General features: G+C 42.2%; 1 protein-coding gene across 1 annotated transcript; it reads right to left on the reverse strand.

Moving 5' to 3' along the window:
• Window positions 1-1,940: 1,940 nt before the first annotated feature.
• On the reverse strand, window positions 1,941-15,218 carry LOC120036108 (NACHT, LRR and PYD domains-containing protein 1 homolog). The gene is made up of 9 exons (XM_038982583.1): window positions 14,658-15,218; window positions 13,985-14,022; window positions 13,370-13,434; window positions 13,026-13,240; window positions 12,579-12,841; window positions 12,290-12,421; window positions 4,826-4,952; window positions 4,719-4,748; window positions 1,941-3,857 (listed from the first exon to the last, which is right to left on the reverse strand). Exons 3-9 carry the CDS (start codon window positions 13,375-13,377, stop codon window positions 3,457-3,459), a joined length of 1,176 nt encoding a protein of 391 aa, XP_038838511.1. The 5' UTR covers window positions 13,378-13,434; window positions 13,985-14,022; window positions 14,658-15,218; the 3' UTR covers window positions 1,941-3,456.
• Between the last annotated feature and the right edge of the window lie 1,879 nt (window positions 15,219-17,097).

A 17,097-nucleotide genomic window follows, 5' to 3' on the forward strand; every position in this document is an offset into this window, starting at 1 on the left:
TGGTAAAGGAGTGACAGGTTACACAGCTCCTTATAGGTCCTTCAGACACTCTCAAGTCATTGGTAAAGGGGTGACAGGTTACACAGCTCCTTATAGGTCCTTCAGACACTCTCAAGTCATTGGTAAAGGAGTGACAGGTTACACAGCTCCTTATAGGTCCTTCAGCCACTCTCAAGTCATTGGTAAAGGAGTGACAGGTTACACAGCTCCTTATAGGTCCTTCAGACACTCTCAAGTCATTGGTAAAGGAGTGACAGGTTACACAGCTCCGTATAGGTCCTTCAGACACTCTCAAGTCATTGGTAAAGGAGTGACAGGTTACACAGCTCCTTATAGGTCCTTCAGACACTCTCAAGTCATTGGTAAATGAGTGACAGGTTACACAGCTCCTTATAGGTCCTTCAGCCACTCTCAAGTCATTGGTAAAGGAGTGACAGGTTACACAGCTCCTTATAGGTCCTTCAGCCACTCTCAAGTCATTGGTAAAGGAGTGACAGGTTACACAGCTCCTTATATGTACTTCAGCCACTCTCAAGTCATTGGTAAAGGAGTGACATGTTACACAGCTCCTTATAGGTCCTTCAGACACTCTCAAGTCATTGGTAAAGGAGTGACATGTTACACAGCTCCTTATAGGTACTTCAGACACTCTCAAGTCATTGGTAAAGGAGTGACAGGTTACACAGCTCCTTATAGGTCCTTCAGCCACTCTCAAGTCATTGGTAAAGGAGTGACAGGTTACACAGCTCCTTATATGTCCTTCAGACACTCTCAAGTCATTGGTAAAGGAGTGACAGGTTACACAGCTCCTTATAGGTCCTTCAGCCACTCTCAAGTCATTGGTAAAGGAGTGATAGGTTACACAGCTCCTTATAGGTCCTTCAGACACTCTCAAGTCATTGGTAAAGGAGTGACAGGTTACACAGCTCCTTATAGGTCCTTCAGCCACTCTCAAGTCATTGGTAAAGGAGTGACAGGTTACACAGCTCCTTATAGGTCCTTCAGCCACTCTCAAGTCATTGGTAAAGGGGTGACAGGTTACACAGCTCCTTATAGGTCCTTCAGACACTCTCAAGTCATTGGTAAAGGAGTGACAGGTTACACAGCTCCTTATAGGTCCTTCAGCCACTCTCAAGTCATTGGTAAAGGAGTGACAGGTTACACAGCTCCTTATAGGTCCTTCAGACACTCTCAAGTCATTGGTAAAGGAGTGACAGGTTACACAGCTCCCTATATGTCCTTCAGCCACTCTCAAGTCATTGGTAAAGGAGTGACAGGTTACACAGCTCCTTATAGGTCCTTCAGACACTCTCAAGTCATTGGTAAAGGAGTGACAGGTTACACAGCTCCTTATAGGTCCTTCAGCCACTCTCAAGTCATTGGTAAAGGAGTGACAGGTTACACAGCTCCTTATAGGTCCTTCAGCCACTCTCAAGTCATTGGTAAAGGAGTGACAGGTTACACAGCTCCTTATATGTACTTCAGCCACTCTCAAGTCATTGGTAAAGGAGTGACATGTTACACAGCTCCTTATAGGTCCTTCAGACACTCTCAAGTCATTGGTAAAGGAGTGACATGTTACACAGCTCCTTATAGGTACTTCAGACACTCTCAAGTCATTGGTAAAGGAGTGACAGGTTACACAGCTCCTTATAGGTACTTCAGACACTCTCAAGTCATTGGTAAAGGAGTGACAGATTACACAGCTCCTTATAGGTCCTTCAGCCACTCTCAAGTCATTGGTAAAGGAGTGACAGGTTACACAGCTCCTTATAGGTCCTTCAGACACTCTCAAGTCATTGGTAAAGGAGTGACAGGTTACACAGCTCCTTATAGGTCCTTCAGCCACTCTCAAGTCATTGGTAAAGGAGTGACAGGTTACACAGCTCCTTATAGGTCCTTCAGACACTCTCAAGTCATTGGTAAAGGGGTGACAGGTTACACAGCTCCTTATGGGTCCTTCAGCCACTCTCAAGTCATTGGTAAAGGGGTGACAGGTTACACAGCTCCTTATAGGTCCTTCAGCCACTCACAAGTCATTGGTAAAGGAGTGACAGGTTACACAGCTCCTTATAGGTCCTTCAGACACTCTCAAGTCATTGGTAAAGGAGTGACAGGTTACACAGCTCCTTATAGGTCCTTCAGACACTCTCAAGTCATTGGTAAAGGAGTGACAGGTTACACAGCTCCTTATAGGTCCTTCAGACACTCTCAAGTCATTGGTAAAGGAGTGACAGGTTACACAGCTCCTTATAGGTCCTTCAGCCACTCTCAAGTCATTGGTAAAGGAGTGACAGGTTACACAGCTCCTTATAGGTCCTTCAGCCACTCTCAAGTCATTGGTAAAGGAGTGACAGGTTACACAGCTCCTTATAGGTCCTTCAGCCACTCTCAAGTCATTGGTAAAGGAGTGACAGGTTACACAGCTCCTTATAGGTCCTCCAGACACTCTCAAGTCATTGGTAAAGGAGTGACAGGTTACACAGCTCCTTATAGGTCCTTCAGCCACTCTCAAGTCATTGGTAAAGGAGTGACAGGTTACACAGCTCCTTATAGGTCCTTCAGCCACTCTCAAGTCATTGGTAAAGGAGTGACAGGTTACACAGCTCCTTATAGGTCCTTCAGACACTCTCAAGTCATTGGTAAAGGAGTGACAGGTTACACAGCTCCTTATAGGTCCTTCAGTCACTCTCAAGTCATTGGTAAAGGGGTGACAGGTTACACAGCTCCTTATAGGTCCTTCAGCCACTCTCAAGTCATTGGTAAAGGAGTGACAGGTTACACAGCTCCTTATAGGTCCTTCAGCCACTCTCAAGTCATTGGTAAAGGAGTGACAGGTTACACAGCTCCTTATTTCTGTCAATGGTCAATGTGTTCCAGACGTGAGGCTCTCACTGAGAAAGACTGAGGTGGTTGTGTTGATATTCAGTCTCTCTCATGAACCTCTAACAGGCCAACACTGTACAATATATTCATAAAATACATTTATGTTGAATGTGTGTTGTACTGACTGACCCTCCTGCTAGATAGGGGTCCAGCTAGGTACCTAGTGGAGGACTGACTAACCCTCCTGCTAGATAGAGGTCCAGCTAGGTACCTAGTGGAGGACTGACTGACCCTCCTGCTAGATAGGGGTCCAGCTAGGTACCTAGTGGAGGACTGACTGACCCTCCTGCTAGATAGGGGTCCAGCTAGGTACCTAGTGGAGGACTGACAGACCCTCCTGCTAGATAGGGGTCCAGCTAGGTACCTAGTGGAGGACTGACTGACCCTCCTGCTAGATAGGGGTCCAGCTAGGTACCTAGTGGAGGACTGACTGACCCTCCTGCTAGAAGATCCACACTTCCAGGAGGCTGCAGAAGGAGAGAGGCTGTGTGGTTGGTCCTTCAGTAAGTTTATTGTTATTATAGTGGTCATGTTTGATTGACATTTTCTGTACATTTTTGTGACCCTGAATTAAAGCAACAGACAGCAAGGACATGTTGAACCATCCTGCCTGTCTATTCTGCCTGGTCTCCCCACCCCCAGGGGTTGACTACAACTGTTGATCTGAAGCTGTGAACAAAGACAGGGGTCCAGCTCCCAAAGAAGGTTGATCATCCTGGAACTTGACTCATTTCCTTTTCTCAACACCATGTCGATGATGTCACGTGCCATCTCTGCCCTCTTAGCTATCACCTTCACTGATTCCATTTCCTCCTGGTTGATGACTGTGTGTTGCAGGAGTCCGTCCAGCAGACCATCCAGGACAGGTCCTGATACTCGTTTTACAAACTCTGTCCGTACAGAACGCAGCTGCTGCTCAGCAGAACCAGTCAGACTGCTCTCAGCTGGAGCTCCTGCCCCCACCACAGCACCTGAGAGAGTCAGGTTACAAAATAATCCAATTTTGTTAATTCACATTTCAGACATTTAAAAGCAGACTTCTTTCCAAGTGATAAAAGTCTAAATTGTATTATTGAATCTTAGCACTAAGAACACATTCTGTAACAATAACGACCTGCATCAATGAACACATCACACCACTATGGTTTCATTCATATTCGGTTTCACAGAAAAAGAGGCTGGGTCATTCAGAACCAGTCTAATCTACATCAAGTCCTGGAGGAGATGTCATTGGGTCATTCAGAACCAGGCTAATCTACATCAAGTCCTGGAGGAGATGTCATTGGGTCATTCAGAACCATTCTAATTTACATCAAGTCCTGGAGGAGATGTCATTGGGGCATTCAGAACCAGGCTAATCTACATCAAGTCCTGGAGGAGATGTCATTGGGTCATTCAGAACCAGGCTAATCTACATCAAGTCCTGGAGGAGATGTCATTGTTCTTGAAGACAGTCTTTTATAATCAGGACTAGTCCAGGTCCTACAGTAAACCATGTTGACTGTCCTAGTCCAGGTCCTACAGTAAACCATGTTGACTGTCCTAGTCCAGGTCCTACAGTAAACCATGTTGACTGTCCTAGTCCAGGTCCGACAGTAAACCATGTTGACTGTCCTAGTCCAGGTCCTACAGTAAACCATGTTGACTGTCCTAGTCCAGGTCCTACAGTAAACCATGTTGACTGTCCTAGTCCAGGTCCTACAGTAAACCATGTTGACTGTCCTAGTCCAGGTCCTACAGTAAACCATGTTGACTGTCCTAGTCCAGGTCCTACAGTTAACCATGTTGACTGGCCCTCAAGTCATTGGTTTGTACCTCTCATGTTTACTTACTAGTTGAATGGGTTTCAGTGATGAATTCATCTGAAAGAAACAAAAATAGGTTATATCACTCGAAATAGCATCTGTCAGAAAAAGTGATGATTGACATATTCTCCTACATTTTTGTAGAGTTTCTTTCCATACTATCCTCTCATCATCACCGATTAACTCCATCTCAATCCCTGTAATTTCCATATCCACCTTGAAAAAGCTTGGTGTGGTGTCTCTATGTATGAGATGAATCCTCTGGAGGGAGGGAGAGGGAGAGAGAGAGAGAGAGAGAGAGAGAGAGAGAGCTGTTAAACAAAAACATGGTTAAACATCAATTAAAAACACAACACCAAATCTTCCTCCACAGTAACTAAACACAACCCTCAGTCTCGCTGCCAACATCCCCTCCAGCATTTCCACCACGTCCACAGACCCCTGTCCTCAAATACTGTTCTTTCATGTCATCCAAATTGCTAATTTAGCTGCCCCTGACACAAAGTTAAGTAAGCAACAGTCTCTGGGCTGCTAGAACCGTCACTGTACAACAGTCTCTGGGCTGCTTGAAGCCAGAAAGCCATGATCCTAGAAGAGATGTCCACCAGGCCTTGCCCATCCTTGTGCAGTGGCAGGTACAGGGCTGCACCTTAATCCAATGTTGTCCAGACCAGAAGAAATGGACAACTCTTGTATCAGGTGGCTGTAAAATCATTAGTCTGTGCCACAGGGTAGAGGTGGCTAGGTTATTAGCTACCAGCACCCTTCCCCTATAAGACAGCTGGGGTAGCACCCATTTCCACCTAGACAATTTGGCACACACCTTCTCCACTACACCATCTCAGTTCTTTTTTTGAAAGACATCGGAGGCTAGAAAAAGTCTTCATCCCAACCGTGGAGTGGACCCTATCTGAAGCTGACCTGCCCACAGCGATTCACTCTTTCCCCAATTAACTCTACCTGAGGAGGCCCCCTCATACACCTTTAGAGCGTTTGAGAGAACCTTAACATCCTCACCCCCTGTAATAAAAACTGTCACGTCCTCTGCAGACGCAGACAGTGCTATCGTGGGACCCTTCATAACCCCTGGCACAGAGAAACCAGTAAGCCTCGCTCGTGGTCAGGTACACAGTCAGACGGGTCCTTGTGGACCAACAGCCCCAGATATTCTTTCAACCTGTTTGAGAGACACTTAGATATAATTTTATATTCTGCACACAGCAATGCAACAGGTCACCATTTTTTTTAAAAGGGCCAAATCCCCCCTTTTGGCAACAATGAAAGCACAGCACGTTGACAGGATACAGGAAGAGAATCCTCATGAAAAGATTCACACACCACTTCATAAACCCCCACCCAATAGACAGCAATAGACCCCCCCCCCCCCCCCCCCCCAATAGACAACTCAGATGGTAAAACATCGATGCCAGGGGCTCCGGGGTCCCTCTGAGTGAGCAACTTCAATTCAATAGATTTGATGTCCTGTTCAAGGGCCCTGATAGTCTCTTTAACTTCAATACTAGACAGAGCAGTATACTGTTGACAAGACACATGTATTTGGGCCTTCCCAACCTCCCACCATTGTCTCAAGGATTCAAAATTCTAATTAATAACCCTCAATTTTTCCCAAAATAACAAAATCTTTTCCCAAAACATGGCGTCATGTAATATCTTCACATTAAAATACCAATAAAGTGATGACCTTCATGGACAGGACAAGTGAATATCAACAGTAACAATATGGTGATCAAAAAAACCCACAGAAGTAATGTCACTTTACAACCCTACTACAGTAGTGATCAGATACATACAACCTGTCTAACCTTGCTGCACCGACACCACCTTCATTAACTACTACAGTAGAGCTCAGATACATACAACCTGTCTAACCTTGCTTCACCGACACCACCTTCATTAACTACTACAGTAGAGCTCAGATACATACAACCTGTCTGACCTTGCTGCACTGACACCACCTTCATTAACTACTACAGTAGAGCTCAGATACATACAACCTGTCTGACCTTGCTGCACCGACACCACCTTCATTAACTACTACAGTAGTGATCAGATACATACAACCTGTCTAACCTTGCTGCACCGACACCACCTTCATTAACTACTACAGTAGTGATCAGATACATACAACCTGTCTAACCTTGCTGCACCGACACCACCTTCATTAACTACTACAGTAGTGATCAGATACATACAACCTGTCTAACCTTGCTGCACCGACACCACCTTCATTAACTACTACAGTAGAGCTCAGATACATACAACCTGTCTAACCTTGCTGCACCGACACCACCTTCATTAACTACTACAGTAGTGATCAGATACATACAACCTGTCTAACCTTGCTGCACCGACACCACCTTCATTAACTACTACAGTAGTGATCAGATACATATAACCTGTCTAACCTTGCTGCACCGACACCACCTTCATTAACTTCTTGGAACTATAGGGGGTGCTGTTCCGCATTAGCATATTTGGGTCTCCAAATTAAACTGCCTCGTGCTAAATTCTTGATCGTACAATATGCATATTATTGTTATTATTGGATAGAAAACACCTTCTAGTTTCTATAGAAGTTGGAATTTTGTCTCTGAGTGGTACAGAACAATATCTACAGCACTTTTCATGACAGGGGTCAGATTTCAGAAATTTTTACCCCTGATCTGGAGTCTGTTTTTAAGGCGACAGTGAATGCTATGAAGAAACCGACACTGCCTACGTCTTCCTCTGGGTGTCTGTACGTCATCACGTTTTGAATGGAATCGATTGCACAATCACAGCCATTATAAAACCACAAAATGTATAGGGACCTCCCTTTCTCGTCGCGCGCCTGAAGCGTGAAGGACATCGGACTTGCCTCATTCCAAATCGTTGTCTAACCAGCAATATTTCTCCGGTCATGTTTTCAGTCGTTATAGTTGTTAAAAACATCATAATGTAGTTAATTTGAACCGTTTTATAGCAATTTATATCCGTTTAGTGCGATTTTGAGGAATTTCTTTGTTGTGCACTCTGAAACTTTGGACACGTTTTGTGGTCCCGTTCGATCGTTAGTGGATATTTCCAAGGACAGAGGACATCTATCGACCAAAAGACGTTTATAACATAGAAAGGATACATTGCCCAAGAATCTGATGCAAGAACAGCTCAAAGTAAGCAATATTTAATATGATAAATCGTTGTTCTGTCGAAATATTTTAAACGCATATTTCGCCATTTTGTTTGGTATAGCTTCACTTGGCGAACCCTGTATTGAAAAGTAAGGATAATTTTAAAAATGTAAATCAGCGGTTGCATTAAGAACTAATTTGTCTTTCGATTCCTGTCAACCCTGTATTTTTTAGTCAAGTATATGATTAGCTTTCGATTAAACTAGATCACTCTGAAAGCTGACGTTCCTCATTTTGAGGCTTGAGTTGTGACTATTTCCATTGTATAACCACGGTTTTGTATGGCTAAATATGCACCTTTTCGAACAAACTGTATATGTATGTTGTAAAATGATGTTACAGGAGTGTCATCGGAAGAATTCTGAGAAGGTTAGTGAAAAAAATAATATATTTTGGCGGTGATTACGTTATAGCGCTCTTTGGCTGGAATCGATGCTCTGGTAACGTTTTCACATGTGGTATGCTAACTTATCGATTTATTGTGTTTTCGCTGTAAAACGCTTAGAAAATCTGAAATATTGTCTGGAATCACAAGATCTGGGTCTTTCCATTGCTATGCTTTGTCTATTTTTATGAAATGTTTTATGATGAGTAAATTGGTCATACACGTTGCTCTATCTAGTAATTCTAGTCGATTTGTGATGGTCGGTGCAATTGTAAACTGTGATTTCTACCTGAAATATGCACTTTTTTCTAACAACACCTATCCTATACCATAAATATGTTATCAGACTGTCATCTGATGAGTTTTTTTCTTGGTTTGTGGCTATCAATATCTTAGATTAGCCGAATTGGTGATAGCACCTGAAGTAGTAAGAAACTGATGGAGTTAGAAAAGTGGTGTATTTTGCTAACGTGTTTAGCTAATAGATTTACATATTTTGTCTTCCCTGTAAAACATTTTAAAAATCTGAAATGGTGGCTTTATTCACAAGATCTGTATCTTTCATCTGGTGTCTTGGACTTGTGATTTAATGATATTTAGATGCTACTATCTACTTGTGAAGCTATGCTAGCTATGCTAATCAGTGTGTGGGGGGGGGTGGGGGGTGATCCCGGACCCGGGGTAGAGGCTCGTGAAAGGTTAACTTCTTAGCACTAGGGGTCAGATTTTATTTTTTCTTAAAATAACGTTCCCAAGGTAAACGGACATTTTCTCAGTCCAAGATCGTAGAATATGCATATAATTTACAGATTAGTACAGGAAACACTCCAAAGTTTCCAAAACTGTCAAAATATTGTCTGTGAGTATAACAAAACTGATTCTGCGAAAACCTGAGGAAATCTAACCCAGAAGTGATTATTATAATTTTTTTAAATCTGTGCTTCCTGGCCCGTCTTTCTTCCATTTAAAGGGGTATTAACCAGATTCATTTTCCAATGGCTTCTTCAGGCTGTGACCAGGCTTTAGACATAGTTTCAGGCTTTTATTTTGAAAATTTAGCGAGATTTTTCAAAACTAGTCAGGTGTCCTCTGATTAGTTCCTGCGCGCGAGAGGGGTAGCTCTCCATTTTCTTTCTCTCTTTTATTGAATAGGTTACGGTCCGATTGAAATATTATCGATTATGTTTGTTAAAAACAACCTGAGGATTGATTATAAAGAACATTTGACATGTTTCTACGAACATTACGGATACTTTTTGGTATTTTCGTCAAACGGAACGAGGCTTTGGTTTTCTGAACATAACGCGCAACCCAAATGGCGTTTTTTTGTTATAAAAGTAATATTTATCGAACAAAAATAACATTTATTGTATAACTGGGAGTCTCGTGAGTGCAAACATCCAAAGATTATCAAAGGTAAGCGATTCATTTTATTGCTTTTCTGACTTTCGTGACCATGCTAATTTGGGGCTAGCTGTTGTAGCATTGATTGATAAACTCACAAAAGCTTGGATTGCTTTCGCTGCAAAGCATATTTTCAAAATCTGACACGATAGGTGGATTAACAACAAGCTAAGCTGTGTATTGGTATATTTCACTTGTGATTGCATGATTATAAATATTTTTTGTAATATTTTTGAATTTGGCGCCCTGCAATTCAGCGGTTGTTTGGGAAAATGATCCCGCTAATGGGGATCCGTAGCGCAGAGAAGTTAACTACTACAGTAGTGATCAGATATATACAACCTGTCTAACCTTGCTGCACTGACACCACCTTCATTAACTACTACAGTAGAGCTCAGATACATATAACCTGTCTAACCTTGCTGCACTGACACCACCTTCATTAACTACTACAGTAGTGATCAGATACATATAACCTGTCTAACCTTGCTGCACCGACACCACCTTCATTAACTACTACAGTAGTGATCAGATACATACAACCTGTCTAACCTTGCTGCACTGACACCACCTTCATTAACTTTTAACCATGTGTAGTGACTAATTTCTGCATTCCTTACTCTCCACACACCAGAAAGCTCAAAACCTCAGTTAGTAGACCAGACAGACAAGTAGCTGACCGCATGTGAGGTTCTTCAGCAGTGTGATCAACAGTAAAATCCAGTGTACCGTTCCAGTCCCCCCCTAAAACGTTACACCCCTCTTGGTCACACTGTCTTAAGGTTTCTTTTATTTGATCAAATACAGCAATACGCTCTGTACCCTCATTAGGAACATTACAAAAAAACATTGACCAATAAAACCCAACCCTTGACAATCTCTGTTGTGAATACCACAGTGACCCTTAAGCCTGAGGAAAACAAAATTGCCATCCCAGCACTGAAGGTAGTACTATGACTGAGTATATGCTGCCCCTCCCACCATATTCCCCAGTCAACTTCATTAGCCTCATCACTATGTATCTCCTGTTGAAAAACTCCATGAAGCCTTTTCTGTTTTATTAATTCTAATACCCAAGCCAATTTAACAGATTTCCCAAAAGTCTGGTCCAGAAACCCATTTACCTCACCTAGATTGTAAATTGAGTCATCGCCAGCTGCTATCATATCAACAAGGATATCATAAATATCCATATCCTTCTCCTGATACTCCTCAACTGAGGCTACAGACCCCTGACTCCCCTCTGCCACATCCCTCTCAACACTCGTACCACATCACTAGTACCGGGCATCTCCACTACCTGGGAGACTAGCTCCACCTGAACCCCCCTCCTGTACCCCATTACTCGTAGTGGGCATCTCCACTACCTGGGAGACTAGCTCCACCTGAACCCCCTCCTGTACCCATCACTCGTAGTGGGCATCTTCTCACCAGTCTGGGAAAATGGCTCCCCTGATCCATCCTGAGCTCCTACAACAATATGTTTCTGCTGCACATCAGACTGCACATCCCATCTGGTACAAGCTGCAACTCAGTACCCTCAACACAAACAACTTGTTCCTCAGCAACAGGTGCTTGTGGCTGCTCTACCACTGTCAGCCCACCTCTCCCTACATCAGTGAGCCCAGGCGTTACGAGGACCACCTGCAAGCATGTCGCTTATGGCCAACATCCCCACACTCAAAACACCGTTGACTACCCGTACTAGCATAAGCCATATACAGTCTGTTGTCATACTTGACATTAAACGATAACTCCAAAGTCTGCTCCGGTGAGTCCAAAAACATAAACACCTGTCGCCGAAACAACAACCTTTTTCAGAGCCGAGTGTTTGAAACCCAACTTCCCAAACCGCAATAACTCGCGTTCCAATCGCTTATTTGCAACAAAAGGCGATACATTCAAAATCGTAACCTTTGTTGACGGAGAAAAAGCGGCATAACTTTTTCATAGCCTACCTTCTCTCCTACTGCGACCAGTGACAGTAGCTCCAGTACCACACCTCAAGCCGTGCCCAAGTGGCAGGGACGCCGACCCCATGTGGGTCGCCATCCCCACCAAAACCAGGACAATTCAACAAGAAATACAATATATCTAATTCTACCACTGAAAAAAACCTGAATCAGCAGAAAAAGGAAAACCACCAAGAAAAGTAAACAAGAAAGAAACCACAGGCGATCTAACTCCAGACAACACTCACACTCATACAATACCCAGCATGCACCAAACACTCCCAACACTCACTCGCTCATACAATACCCAGCATGCACCAAACACTGCCAACACTCACACTCGCTCATACAATACCCAGCATGCACCAAACACTCCCAACACTCACTCGCTCATACAATACCCAGCATGCACCAAACACTCCCAACACTCACACTCGCTCATACAATACCCAGCATGCACCAAACACTCCCAACACCCATTGCTCATACAATACCCAGCATGCACCAAACACTGCCAACACTCACACTCATACAATACCCAGCATGCACCAAACACTCCCAACATGCACAGAGACAGTGACACACAGAGAGAGAGACAGAGACAGAGAGAGATGTGACTTGTGACTTAAATGTCAGATTCATGTTCTTAGTCTACCGAAACTGTACCTGTGGAGTGATGGAGGAACAGGGAATGTTAATGTTCAGTCTGAAGTAATTATTCAGTTTGAAGGACTGCTCTGGTCTTGTGATGGGAAACCTTTTAGACCCTTGAAACTTTGATTCCTGTTGTTCCACAGCCTGCGAAACGAGGCACGGAATACACAGCCAGTCAATGTATAGTCTTATTCAAACATTATTCAGAAAACTAGCAACACACGTATCTTCATTTAATGAGTGTCAACATAAACTGCACCACTGGTTAGTTAAGGTCATCTCTAAAATAATGGTCCCTCACCTGTATTTGGCCGGGGTTACTGGGGAACAGGTATAGGCGTGGAATTAGTTTATTTATGTCCTTAATCACTGTCAGATAGAGCATCAGCTCACAGTGGACATGTACGTTCCAAGACAGTAATCTCAGTATCAGAGAGATAGCTGAGAACTTGGGATGGAGAATCTTAGCATGGAATCTGGTGACCTCATGCACTTCCTCTAAAGACACTCCATGTTCCTCTACATGAAGAATCTTCATCTCATTCCTTAGGGAAGGGTTGGTCCCTGAACAACACAGTACAAAGGAGACAGAAAGACAAATATTGTATTATTCATCCTACTAAAACACAAATAATGTGCAGTACCAGATCACAGTAAACTCAAACTCCCAGAATAGTTAATTAATTCAGGAAGTGAAACTCAGTTACATGGAAATGTCTTTCTGAATACTACTTCTATGTGGTTTTACCTAAACAGACAAAGTGTGGCAGATGAACTTCCTCCAGTTCACCTAACTCCATAGTGATGTCCAGCAATGGACCACCTTGTGTGTACTGCATGTCTTTCAGAAGTTGACTGTAGGGTTCCCAGTTCCTGAAGTGATAATTCAGAATGACATCTCTCTCACACAGCCAGCGGAGACCAGACACTGTGCACTCATAACTCCCTTTGGGTGTCCTGTGTCTGAGGGCAACAACAAGATATGGTAGAGAGGGTCAATGGTCAAATGGAGAGGTTGGATTAGAAGACTATTCCCAAAGGTAATGGGGAAATACACTGGCAAGTGGAATGAAATGTTAAAAGTTATTTTACCTGAACATTGTCACTCCCTGGACAGTGGAAGTCAAGGGTTCAATCTGAAGCCAGTGTGTAGAGTCCTGAACAAGGACAAGCATGTCAGTAATACATATGGGGCCTGTTTCCTGGACACAGATTGAGTCTAGTGCTGGACTAAAAAACCTCTATTGAAGTTTCAATAGAAAGTTCTTTAAGGTCCAGGACTAGACTTAATCTGTGTCTGGGAACCTGGCCCATTAACCAAAGTAAATAATCTAATGTATTTATTCAATGTTACATGGAATGCTTGGGGATTTATGAATTAAACTGTCTAATGGCAAAACAGCTAAAATCCTGCATGCCTACAAGCAGAACACAGGACTGTCTATATCCCAGTATGAATGGTTGGTCAGTACACACCTGGCTTTGAGACTGTGTTTATATTACTAAAGCAGAACACAGGACTGTCTATATCCCAGTATGAATGGTTGGTCAGTACACACCTGGCTTTGAGACTGTGTTTATATTACTAAAGCAGAACACAGGACTGTCTATATCCCAGTATGAATGGTTGGTCAGTACACACCTGGCTTTGAGACTGTGCCGGACTCCTACATGTATGTAAAAGTAAGAATTGACATTATGACTTACCTTAACATGGTCACAAGTCTTACAGCTCTGAGGAATCCCTGAAGTTAAAAGTAGTTGTAATTTAAAATGGGCAATCTCATGTAATAATTAATTAATAATTATTAAATAGACTTTTAATAAAAATGAATATAAATGATCAACAGTCTCAGAATGTACACTCAATAGCATACCATAATCTGACATTAGTGTTATATTAATTAATGTTTGTGGAAGCAGGAAACAACATCGTTCTGGTCCATGTTTTGTAGATGTTGGGGGCCTGATTTCTGGTAAATCCTAGGATGAGAGCTTAAAGGTAGAGTCAGCTAAATGATGATGTACGAGCAGCACCACAGATATTGTGATGAGCAAGATGCCTGACTTCTCTCTCACACAGTCACACACAGTATCTGCCCATGTGCAAGGGTTCTCTTCACTCTCTTACAGAGTGTTAGTCACTGGACCAAAACAGCAGAGAAGTTTAGCCTTGTGCTCCACCACTCTTAGTTGTTGTAGAAATTGACCCACTACGCTGTTTACTTTGTGCATCTACGTCATATCGCTGACTCTACCTTTAAGTTTGTTTTGACCAAATAGATCATGATTGTGTTCCTTGCCTGGGACTAAACTAAAATGAACGCTTTTATCGTATTTTGATTTTCAAACAATTATCAGTTAATCAATTAACACTCACATTTCTCAGGTCCAGACTTGATCCAACACTCTCCACCATGGTCTCTGGTGTTGGTAAAGCAGAAGGAAAAACTGATTAAACTAAATATAACTTATAAAGGCTTTATATAGCATACATACAGTCTTCATAAGACATACAACAAGTTTATAAGGGGTGAGAGAACAACCCCCTACATAGGACGTATGTCAACTTTCATAGAGGCAATACCAACAGGTGACATTGCATATCTTGAGGAAATCCATTAGAGATGTGAAGTCACCAGGTAGTGAATATAGAGAGAATGACATTACAGAGAGGCTGTTCTATTTAACAGGTTCTGATGCCCTCTAGTGGTTAGAGAGAGAATGACATTACAGAGAGGCTGTTCTATTTAACAGGTTCTGATGCCCTCTAGTGGTTAGAGAGAGAATGACATTACAGAGAGGCTGTTCTATTTAACAGGTTCTGATGCCCTCTAGTGGTTAGAGAGAGAATGACATTACAGAGAGGCTGTTCTATTTAACAGGTTCTGATGCCCTCTAGTGGTTAGAGAGAGAATGACATTACAGAGAGGCTGTTCTATTTAACATTTAATTTGATGCCCTCTAGTGGTTAGAGAGAGAATTACATTACAGAGAGGTTGTTCTATTTAACTGGTTCTGATGCCCTCTAGTGGTTAGAGAGAGAATGACATTACAGAGAGGCTGTTCTATTTAACAGGTTCTGATACCCTCTAGTGGTTAGAGAGAGACTGACACATCGATCGAGGCTGTTATATTTAACAGACTGAAAATAAATAGAGGACAGGAATCTACTAATACATTAAAACACGCCACTACTACTAATCTAATTGTCTGTAGGTCCAACAGAACACATTAAAACACGCCACTACTACTAATCTAACTGGCTGTAGGTCCAACAGAACACATTAAAACACATGACTACTACTAATCTAACTGTCTGTAGGTCCAACAGAACACATTAAAACACACATCTACTACTAATCTAACTATCTGTAGGTCCAACAGAACACATTAAAACACACCACTACTACTAATCTAACTGTCTGTAGGTCCAACAGAACACATTAAAACACACCACTACTACTAATCTAACTGTCTGTAGGTCCAACAGAACACATTAAAACACACCACTACTACTAATCTACTGTCTGTAGGTCCAACAGAACACATTAAAACACACCACTACTACTAATCTAACTGTCTGTAGGTCCAACAGAACACATTAAAACACACCATTACTACTAATCTAACTGTCTGTAGGTTCAACAGAACACATTAAAACACACCACTACTACTAATCTACTGTCTGTAGGTCCAACAGAACACATTAAAACACACCACTACTACTAATCTAACTGTCTGTAGGTCCAACAGAACACATTAAAACACACCACTACTACTAATCTAACTGTCTGTAGGTCCAACAGAACACATTAAAACACACCACTACTACTAATCTAACTGTCTGTAGGTCCAACAGAACACATTAAAACACACCACTACTACTAATCTAACTGTCTGTAGGTCCAACAGAACACATTAAAACACACCACTACTACTAATCTAACTGTCTGTAGGTCCAACAGAACACATTAAAACACACCACTACTACTAATCTAACTGTCTGTAGGTCCAACAGAACACATTAAAACACACCACTACTACTAATCTAACTGTATGTAGGTCCAACAGAACCCATTAAAACACACCACTACTACTAATCTAACTGTCTGTAGGTTCAACAGAACCCATTAAAACACACCACTACTACTAATCTAACTGTCTGTAGGTCCAACAGAACACATTAAAACACACCACTACTACTAATCTAACTGTCTGTAGGTCCAATAGAACACATTAAAACACACCACTACTACTAATCTAACTGTCTGTAGGTCCAACAGAACACATTAAAACACACCACTACTACTAATCTAACTGTCTGTAGGTCCAATAGAACACATTAAAACACACCACTACTACTAATATACTGTCTGTAGGTCCAATAGAACACATTAAAACACACCACTACTACTAATCTAACTGTCTGTAGGTCCAACAGAACATAATAAAACACACCACTACTACTAATCTAACTGTCTGTAGGTCCAACAGAACACATTAAAACACACCACTACTACTAATCTACCTGTCTGTAGGTCCAACAGAACACATTAAAACACACCACTACTACTAATCTAACTGTCTGTAGGTCCAACAGAACACATTAAAACACACCACTACTACTAATCTAACTGTCTGTAGGTCCAACAGAACACATTAAAACACACCACTACTACTAATCTAACTGTCTGTAGGTCCAACAGAACACATTAAAACACACCACTACTACTAATCTAACTGTCTGTAGGTCCAACAGAACACATTAAAACACACCACTACTACTAATCTAACTGTATGTAGGTCCAACAGAACCC

This window comes from Salvelinus namaycush, unplaced genomic scaffold (genome assembly GCF_016432855.1).
Source record: "Salvelinus namaycush isolate Seneca unplaced genomic scaffold, SaNama_1.0 Scaffold121, whole genome shotgun sequence".
Classification (NCBI taxonomy): Eukaryota; Metazoa; Chordata; class Actinopteri; order Salmoniformes; family Salmonidae; genus Salvelinus; species Salvelinus namaycush.

Excerpts from the sequence above, each read along its gene's own strand:
- LOC120036108 (XM_038982583.1), bottom strand. Across the intron at positions 4,953-12,289 it reads GTTCCTCCATCACTCCACAG|AGGATTCATCTCATACATAG; the intron begins GTACAGTTTCGG and ends CCCTCCCTCCAG. Across the intron at positions 3,858-4,718 it reads CACTGAAACCCATTCAACTA|GTGCTGTGGTGGGGGCAGGA; the intron begins GTAAGTAAACAT and ends TGACTCTCTCAG.